At 47.1% G+C, this 10153-nt stretch overlaps 1 protein-coding gene across 3 annotated transcripts; it reads left to right on the forward strand.

Annotated features, from left to right (window-relative positions):
• Positions 1–113: 113 nt before the first annotated feature.
• On the forward strand, positions 114–9720 carry TICAM1 (TIR domain containing adaptor molecule 1). 3 transcript variants are annotated; one of them, XM_026688239.2, is made up of 2 exons: positions 114–200; positions 6221–9720. In XM_026688239.2, exon 2 carries the CDS (start codon positions 6372–6374, stop codon positions 8355–8357), a length of 1986 nt encoding a protein of 661 aa, XP_026544024.2. In that variant the 5' UTR covers positions 114–200; positions 6221–6371; the 3' UTR covers positions 8358–9720. The 3 variants fall into 3 exon arrangements, with proteins under 3 accessions (XP_026544024.2, XP_087808909.1, XP_087808910.1); XM_087952783.1 differs by lacking the exon at positions 114–200 and adding an exon at positions 233–347; XM_087952784.1 differs by lacking the exon at positions 114–200 and adding an exon at positions 3455–3479.
• Positions 9721–10153: the final 433 nt, after the last annotated feature.

Here is a 10153-nt window from a genome sequence, read left to right on the forward strand (position 1 = left end):
TCTCAAAGGACTGGCCCTTTCCATCACAACCCACAGATCCAAACTCAAAGTCAACATTTCCTTTTATTTACCCTTGTTTTGAGCACAAAGTCCAACCCAAATTGTTAAACTTCCTTCCCCTGAATTAAAAGTTCAGTCGGCCGAATCTGCCAGCTCCCTCGCTCCTTCCCTCTCTTCTGCTGGGAATTGACAGAATTCAAGTGAGTTTCTACTATTTGCCCAAAGGGGTATGTGTACGTGAGTTTCTGCTATTTCAGAATCAAAATCAGAATAGAGCTGGAAGGGACCTTGGAAATCAGAATAGAGCTGCCCCCTGACCAAACAGGCCAAAGAGGGTGTGGGTTTGTGTGAGTTTCTATTATTTTTCCAAAGAGTCTCTATGTTTGTGTGTGTATGAGTTTGTGTGTTTCTACTATTTGTCCAAAGTGTGTGTGTGTGTGTGTGTGAGAGAGAGAGAGAGAGAAAGTTTCTATTTGCCTTATAAAGGGGTTGTGTGTGTATTAATTTCCTAAAGGGTCTGTGTGTTTGAGTGTGTGTGTGTTTCTATTATTTGCCCAAAGTTCGTGTGGGTGAGAGTTTTAATTTGCCTTATAAAGGGGTTGTGTGTTTGTGTGTCTATTATTTGCCCAAAGGGTGTGTGTTTTGTGGGTGTGTGTGTGTGTGTGTGTGTGCGAGAGAAAAATATTCTATTTGCCTTATAAAGGGGTTGTGTGTGTGTGTGTGTGTTTCGATTATTTTCCAAGAGTCTGTATGCGTGTGTTTCTACGATTTGCCCAGTTTGTGTGCGCGCGCGCGAGAGAGATTCTACTATTTGCCTTTTAAAGGGGTTGTGTGTTTGTGCGTGTCTATTATTTGCCCAAAGGGTGTGTGTTTTGTGTGTGAGAGAGAAATATTCTATTTGCCTTTTAAAGGGGTTGTGTGTGTTTCGATTATTTTCCCAGTCTGTATGCGTGTGTTTCTACCAGTGTGTGTGCGCGCGTGAGAGAGAGATTCTACTATTTGCCTTTTAAAGGGGTTGTGTGTTTCCGCGTGCGTCTTTTATCTGTCCAAAGGGATGTGTGCTTCGCGTGTGTGTGAAGAATTCACTTTCGAAAGCCGTTCAAGGAAACAGAAACCTCCAGCCCTTGTTCTGTGCAAGACTTCACTTCCTACTTTGGGCTCCCTTTTCCCCCCCCACCCAGCTGGCAGGAAGGAGACAGAAACGAGGAGGAGCGGTGATAAGATTTCCGCCTCCTACTCACCAGATCCTCCGGCTCAGTCCTTGCAGGGGGGCCCCGGCCCCAGGTAAGTCTCCCGGGGCAGCCCCTAAGCAAGAGACCCCGCCCACCCCCTTGCAAAAATCACCGGAGGGGGGGAACAGATTTCCAACCCAGGGGCTGCCTGGGAAGAGGGACGCTTTATCCCAGGTTTTCCAACGGGAGGGGGAAAAAATTATAAAGGGGGCTGGAAGATCTTTGGCTGGGGAGGGGTCTCGTGGCTGGCAGACCCTTCCCTGAGCTGCCCATGGGAGGGAGTGGCTTGCTTGCTTGCTTGATTATTTATTTATTATTATTATTTACTTACTTAGACTTACTTAGACTTACTTACTTACTTATAATAGTATAGTTTATTGGCCAAGTGTGATTGGACACACAAGGAATTTATCTTGGTGCAAATGCTCTCAGTGCACAAAAAAGAAAAGATACATTCGTCAAGAGTCGAGAATCATCAGGTACAACACTTAATAATAGTCATAGGGTACTATTAGGGTACTATTACACTTAATAATAGTCACAGGGTACAATAAGCAATCAAATCATATTAGGAAACAGTCAGTATAAACCGTGAGGATACAAGCGACAAAGTTACAGTCATACAGTCACAAGTGGGAGGGGATGGGTGATAAGGAGTGATGAGAAGATTAATAGTAATAGTAGTGCAGACTTTGTAAATAGTTGGACAGTGTTGAGGGAATTATTTGTTTAGCAGAGTGATGGCGTTCAAGGGGAAAAACTGTCCTTGTGTCTAGTTGTTCTGGTGTGCAGGGCTCCATAGCCTCGTTTTGAGGGAAGGAGTTGAAACAGTTTATGTCCGGGATGTGAGGGGTCTGTAAGGATTTTCCCAGCCCTCTTTTTGACTCCTGCAGTATGCAGGTCCTCCATGGAAGGCAGGTTGGTAGCCATTGTTTTTTTTCTGCGGTCCTAATAACTCTCCGGAGTCTGGGTCTATCCTGTTGGCTTGAAATTTTTCTTCCTTTCAGTCCAGTCCTTCAGGCTGCCTGGACAAACCTCCTGCAGTTAGTTTACTTCTTGGGAAGCTTTCTCAGATATTGGTTTTACGGGTAGTCCTCGACTTACGACCGCAACGGAGCCCAGAATGGATGTCGCTAAGCGAGACATCGGTTCAGTGAGTTTAGCCTCGCTGTAGGACTTTTCTTCACCCGTCTGTTAAAGGAAGCACGGCTGTTGTTAAATGAGTCCCACTCCTGGCTGGCCCCGCCCACCCCACCCCCTCCCCAGACTCCCGACACGGCCCGTTTTGGATGGGGGGGAAGGGCAGGGCGCGCACAGAGACTCAGGGAGGGTGAAAAACGGGCCTCCTGAACGTTCTGGAAGGCCGGAAATGGGCCCGTTTCCAGCTTCCAGACAGCCTCCTGAGTCCGGGAGGCCGTTTTCACCCTCCCAGAGGCCTGAGGAAAGCCTCCGGAGCCCAAGGAGGGCAAAAACACCCCCCACACCGGGTGCAGGAGGCTGACTAGGCCACGCCCACCATGGCCACGCCCACCCAGCAACTGGGCAGAGAACCCCTTGCTGAAATTTTTGTAGCCCGCCTGTGATTGCAACGAGGCCTGGATTCGCCTCTCAATCTCTGTCGGCTCTTGTTCCAACTCATCTTCCCCCCTCAGATTCAGACTCACGACGGAGGCATGACGACCCCCCCCTTGTGACCTTCTGACAAGCAAACTCAATGGGGAAGCCGGATTCACTTAGCGACCGTGTTGCTAAGTTAAAAAAAACTGCAACGATTCGCTTAATCACGGATTAAACGGGGCAAAACTCACTTATTCACCGCCTCGGTTGCGAGGGAAATTTGGGGCTCGGTTATGGTTGTAAATAGAGGACTGCCTGTAAAAAAAAGGGGGCAGGAGACCACCAGGAAATGTCTAAATTCTCTGTATTGTCACCCAAGGGAACACACCTGAACCCAATAGGCTGGCACCTACACTTTCTATCCAGTTGTGCCTGTAGTAAATTTTCTTCTGGGGCAGGGCAATTTATGACTCGGTGGCAACTTTTTGGAGGTGGTTGAAGGCAACACCCAAGATCTTGAGCAGGTCCTGGCTTGTCGATGTCTTCTATTCTTCCGGAACCCTTAAAAACAAGCCAAACCAGGTTGGGAATTTTCAAGCTTAGCGATGAAAGGATGAACCCAACTTGTCTCGTCTTGCTATCTTGCCCCCGGCGTGTCTGAAGAATTTTCTTCCGGCATCAAAGGAGCCGGTGAGCTGCAGTGGTGGGTTTCAAAAATGTTTCCTAACAGTTCGGTGTGAGCGCGTTTCGTGCATGCACACACACCAAACACGTGCTTTGGACACACACGCATTTGCAACTCACCTTCCGCTGCAATCCCTGTGTCAAACAGATGACATGGGGCAATTGGCCGTGCCGCGCGAAGCCGCTGAGGTGTGAAAAGCAGGAGATAAATGCAAGAATAGAGACAGGGCTGGTAGGTGGGCCCAGCAGTTGATCGTTAAGATTGAACTGGTTTGCTCACAAATGATCCTTGGAGCTAATGGTTTGGCCGAACTGGACCGAACTGGTAGAATACCACCACTGGTAAGCTGGATAGGAAAGGATGGAGAGTTATGACGGTGCTAGTTTTGCTGTCACGTTTGAATCTGGTCCCAGGATCGGGGAATTGATTTTGGCCCGGATCAGATGCTTCTCCCCCAGGTTGGGGGACGGAGGCCTTGACATAGAACCCGAATGGAGCCTGGAATTAGGTTTGTAAGTAGTTACGGTCATTAAGCAGATCTTCCCGTGATTCCATATGATGTTATGTTTTGGGGGGCCCATCGGCCTGCAAATAGGTTGGTCTTCATGCAGAGGCATCCGTTGTTAAGTGAACATGGCAGGTCATTAGGTGAATCCATTTTTATTGGGAGTTTTATGCCAGGACCCGTAATATGCTCTAATATAGATCATGTCATGTCAGAATAGGGTAATGGGATAGGATAGAGTAGGAGTAGAGTAGAATAGAATAGAATTTAATAATAGAACAGAATTTAATAATAGAATGCAGAATAGAATATTGGAATGAATAGAACAGAACTAGAATAGAGTAGAACAGAACAAAATAGGAATGGGACAGAACTAAAATAGAAATAGAACCGAAAAGGAACAGAATAGGAATGGGGTTAAGGTAGAACAGAACTAGAATAGAGTAGAACAGAACAAAATAGGAATGGGACAGAACTAAAATAGAAATAGAACAGAACAGAACAGTAATGGGGTTAGGGTAGAACAGAACAGAAACAGAGTAGAACAGAACAAGAATAAGAGCAATAAAAATAGAACAGGATAGGAATGGGATTAGGATAGAACAGAACATAGCAGAGAACAGAATTCTTTACTGGCCAAGTGTGATGAGACACACAAGGAATTTGTCACACATTAAATTTAATATATTGAGATAATATACGTCAGAGAGAGAAGATAACCATGTTTCTCAATCTTAGCAATTTTAAGGTCTGGATGGTTGGGAATTCTCAGATTTGGAGGCTGTACATCGGAACTTTGCCACGGTTAAGAAACATACATTCCGATGTTTTACAACCTTGGCAATGTTAAGATGTTCGGCCTTCAACTCAATTAGCCAACAAGGTGCAGGGAATCTTCAATTTATGATCACAACTGAGCCCAGCATTTCTATCGATAAGTGAGACAGTTTTTCAAGTGAGGTTTGCCCCATTTTACGACCTTTCTTGCCACAGCTGTTGAATGAATCACTAGTTAATTAACACGGTTGTTAAGGGAATCTGTCTCCCCCCTTGACTTGGCTGATGAGGTCCCACGTGACCTTGGGACACAGCAACGGTCATAAGTATGAACCGGTGGCCAAGGGCCCGAATTTTGATCCTGTGGCCATGGGGACGCTGCAACGGTCGTATGTGTGAAGAACGGTCCTGTCACTTTTTTCAGCGCTGTTATAACTTTGGTCATTAAACCGTTGCAAGTCGAGGAATACCTGTATCAGATCTGCCCCTTGCTTAAAATATCTTCAATGAAGCAGAATTATTTACGTTGGTATGTAGATACGTATGTATGTACATATATATGCTGTCAGGATTCCAGCAATCGCCCTAATGAAATCATGATTCTCGAGCCAAACTTCAACCAACTTCAAAGGATTCATTACAGGCGACATACTGGCCCTGCCCTGTATGAAGCCAACTCTGGCCTACGTCATTTAGAGTCCCCTCTGACCCTGTTTCCCTCCTCCCCATTGGGTGCGTCATCAATCAGATTCTCCAATTGAGCACATTCACAGGCTGGGTGTCATCAATCACATTCTCCAATTAAATATATTTGTGGGCAAAAGCTCTGGTAGTTTAGTTACAATCTTTTAAAGGTAAGAGTTGGAATGTACTTTCACTTCCAAACTACTGCAACTCCTCTTCCAGATTTCCTTCCTCACACTCCCCCTTTTATGGCAACTACTAAAACAGGCATAGGAATGTTTTTTTTTGAATTGACATATGCATTGATTCATCTGTTTATTTTTTATTCATTCATTCATTTATCCAGGCTTCCCAATGTCAACTTATAAAACATTCCTATGCCTGTTTTTGAGTTCCCATAAACAAGGTGGGTGGGTGGAATCTGAAGCAGTAGTACGGCGGTTTAAAAACCAGAAGTACATTCCACACTTATCTTGCAAAGATTATAGCTAGGCTACCGGATCTTCTGCCCACAGAAATCCTTCATTGGAGAACATGATTGTTGATATACCCAGGGGGGAGGGGGGGGAAACAGAGTCACAAGTGACTGTAAATTACGTATGCCAGAGTTGGCTTCATTTAGGTTAATGCCGACATGTTGCTCCTAATAAATCTTTTGGATTCTTTTGAAGCTTGGCTCGAGGCTCATGATTTTATTTTGGGGAATCGCCAGAACCGTGACACCCCAGATTGTTCTAGATGAGTTTCATTCTTTTCCCTCTCTTCTTTTTTCCCCCCCAGCCTTCAAGTTTGGCCAAAATTACGGCGCCCGCTTATTCCGCAGCATTTCAAACATTTGCCCTAGAGGACGTCGTCCATTTTGGCTTCCTGGTATCCCACCTTTGATAAAGTTTGGGGAGCTGTGCCCTTCCTCTGCTGGCCCCTCCATAACATGCCCTTCAATTTGGACCCGGCTTTGCCCAGGATGACAGGGGGTTCCCCGTCAGATCGAGGCTTCGAAGGGATCCTCCAGATCCTAAAGGGGATCCCAGCAGAGAGGCTGGTTCAATACAGGCACAAGCTGAGCTGCTCACACCAAGACCGGAAGAGCTGCCATCTCCTGCACGTCATGATCCTGTGGTCCTTAGGGAGAGAAGGTGAGGCCAGAGTGCATCTCGACAGCTTCAGCGACGACGTGGTGGCCCGTCACCTCTCCCAAAGCCTCTGGAGTGCTGTTGGAGCAAACAGGACAACCCCGGAGCAACTCCAGAAGGACCATGCCAAGGTGGCCCAGTCTGTGGCAGAGATCTACTCACTCTTGGTTGATGAGAAGCTCTGCGAACCCCTGGCCAGAGACGAGGCCTACCGAGAAGCTATCCTAGCCTTTAAAGCAAGCCACCTTGAACCAGCCCAGCTCAAAGGTCTCCTGGATGAAGCCATGGAGAAGTGTGGACTGCAGTTCATCTCAAAGTTGCCCAGGGATAATTTCGGAGCTCTGGCTTCAAGTAGATGGGAGTTGACTCCGGCCAGAAGGAGCAGCCCAGTGTCAATCAACGGCTCGTCTCCTGATAACCCTCAGTCTTTACGTTCTACAGGTACCCCCATCTCCTACATCAGCAACCTTAAGATCAGTGAGAGTTCAATAACAATCTCCGACAGCCCTTCCAGTACAGGAGGTTCCTTGCCTCTACCACCAACCGGCCAAGGAGAAGACATGGCATTGGTCAATGGCTGCTCCACCAATTCAAGAAAATCTTCCCTGCCAAATTTCAGAGGTCCCTGTTTACTGCCTGACTCCAAAATCACACTGTCTCCCACGCCATCTGCCCAGGGCCCAACAACCCCAAAAACAGCGCCATCAGGAGATTTGATGTGCCTGTTTCAGGCCCCGCCTTTGCAGAAGCCAGGTTTAGCAGCACCTTCTGCAGGAAGGGCTCCGCCCCGTTCCTCTGCTCCAGCGCCAAGCACGAGTTTTGGACTTCTAGTGTCTTCTTTGTCTTCTACTTCGGATCTTGCCTCTGGTAGCTCGGAACCTTCTTCGTCGATGGGCCCACCAGACGATGAAAAGCAGTTCTACACCTTCGTGGTCCTGCATGCCGCAGAAGACGAGCTGGTGGCTTTCCGGGTGAAGGAACGCTTGGAGGCCTTGGGGGTATCCAACGGGGCCACCTTCAGCGAGGATTTCCTCACCCCTGGGTGTGGCCAACTCAACTGTTTCCAGAACTCCCTGGACAACTCAGCCTTCACGCTCGTGCTCCTGACCAAGAACTTCACGGGCCGCCTTTGTGACTATCAACGGGACACGGCCTTGATGGACTCCCTCACCCGCTGCTGCAAGAGGCACTCGGTGATTCCATTTGTGCCCAGGGAACACTCTCTAAAGTCTGGGGAAATGCCCCTCTTGCTCGCTTCGTTGGTGCCCTTGTGTGAAACGTCTCCCGTGTTTGACAAGAGGGTGAAGAAGACCTTCACTCCAAAGGCGATCCGGGAGAAGAAAGCCACCTGGGACCTCCTGAGACAGATCCAGGAAAGAGAGGAGGAGAGAGAACGGGAACGAGAAAACTTGAGGCTACAACAACAACTCGCTCTCCTCAACCTTCAGTCATCATTTCGACCACCGGTAGTGGACATGTCAAGGATGCAAGCCCAGGCGGGTGATGAGACTCAAGGGTTTCCTCCTCCTGCAGCGTCCTTCATGAAACTGGGGCTTGATCAGTCTTCCTTTTCCCAACCATTCCTGTCCTCGGTGGGTTCTCCAAACGCAATGCTGGGTCCCCAACTCATCATTCAGAATGCCCAGATGATTCAGATCGGTGATTATAACCGCATGCAGGTGGAAAGAAGCAACGCGGCGGTTGGCACGGCCAATGAGACTGTTGAGAGGCCGCCGGGAGTGGAGATGGAGGACAACCCTGGAGAATGGAAACGAGATGGATGAAAGGGGACAGCAGAAAAATGTCTTAATATTTCCTAATCAGAAATGATTGTCAAGGGAAGGGGGCACTTTGACTCGCAAAGTTGTAGGGACCAGCAAGTACTGGGACCTCGAATGGAGCAGGACAGGAAGACCTGGAGCTTAATGGGTGACCATCTCCTCTTTGCAATCCCCCAACAGGGCCTCATAAAGGACAAAATGCATTACGGGTAGTGCTCGACTTACAACTATTCTTTAGTGACAAAGTTACAATGGAAAAAGGGACCATTTTTCACACTTATGACCGTTGCGGTATGCCCGTGGTTGTGTGATCTAAATTCAGACACTTGGATGCTTGGTCACTGGCTCCTATTAATGATGGTTGTTGTGTTCCCAGGGTTGTGTGATCCCCATTTGCGACCTTCTGAAGAAGCAAAGCCAACGGAGAAGCCAGATTCAATTAACAACCATGTTTGCTAACTTAATAATTGAAGTGATTCACATAATTGTAACAAGCGAGGTCGTAAAATGGGGGAAAACTCACTGAACAACTGTCTTAATGTTGAGCTCAGTTGTGGTCCTGTCAAAGACAACCCATATCCATTTTATTTTTGCAATGTGGCAGACACGAGTTTTGGGATCCTTCAATGCTTTTTAGAAAAGTGGAGGGAGGGGGGAGGGGAGCCGTTTTGTGGCCCAGCCAAGACTTCAAAAGGATGAATCTCAAAGGAGAGAGATAAAGAGGGCACCAACTTCTTTTAAGTTGGTTGAAAATTCTGGGATGTGTACAAATCGCTTTATGCTGTGCGACATCTATGCAATATATGTGGGCTTTTGAAAAGGACTTTGTTCGTGTTGCAAATGGAATTTATAAGGAGCCTGGTTTGATTTTGTTTTAAGAGGCAAAAAGTCACTGTCATTTTATTTACGGCTTGGTGTCTGAACGGAATCATGGCTTACTCTATATAACCAGGTTTAAGCCATGGTGTTAAGACAGGGCATAGAAATGGGAGAGCTTTTTAAAATTCCAGGCAATGCTGGTTCCTAACAATCAGGATAGTGAAGATATGTGGACTTCAACTCCCAGAATTCCCCAGCCAGCATTGGCTGGCTGGGGAATTCTGGAAGTTGAAATCCACACATCTTAAAAGTTGCTCAGGTGGGGAGAGAGAGGGAGGAGAGACTGACAGATAGAAGATGGAGAAAGAGAGAAGGAGAGAGGGAGAAAAGAGGATAGAGATGGATAGAGAATTCCTCCCTCCACAATTCCTCCCTCCTTGCTGCATTTCATCAGATCTAAGGATGTAAAGAAGAAAGGACAGATCCAGTTTCTGGAAAATGAGATCATCCAGTACTTTTTCCTTAAATACATCTACTCAGGGGCAAAGTTGTGTATTTATTTATCACCAAAAATTAGGGAATTAATTATTTCTTTGGGCACTGCAAGGAAATAGGAGTCCTTCTTTGGAAAAGAGCTCTGGGGCTGGGTAGAGACTTGAGTGTGGGTTGTCTTTCCTCGCTTCTTAATGTCTTCCGAATTGGGTCTTCAGGCATGTATAAAAATGTGGGGCTTAGACTACAAGGCCACAGCGGCCACCTTGCCTTTTCTGCCACCGCCGGCAGATGACTACACCTACTAGATATCTTACATTCAGTGTAACATCTAAAGATTAGCTGCTGGCTGGGGAATGCTGGGGGGCGAGGAGGAAAAAAAAAGTGGGTGGGGGGGGGGGCCTGGGTTTAAAATTTTAAAAGGAGTAGAAAATAACGGGGGGAGGGGGGGGCTCTTTTTTATGCAAAGTTCAATTAAGAAGAGATCA

Source organism: Notechis scutatus, chromosome 1 (genome assembly GCF_049901735.1).
Source record: "Notechis scutatus isolate UNSWTSFEM ecotype Mainland chromosome 1, rNotScu1.2, whole genome shotgun sequence".
In the NCBI taxonomy this organism is placed as follows: domain Eukaryota; kingdom Metazoa; phylum Chordata; class Lepidosauria; order Squamata; family Elapidae; genus Notechis; species Notechis scutatus.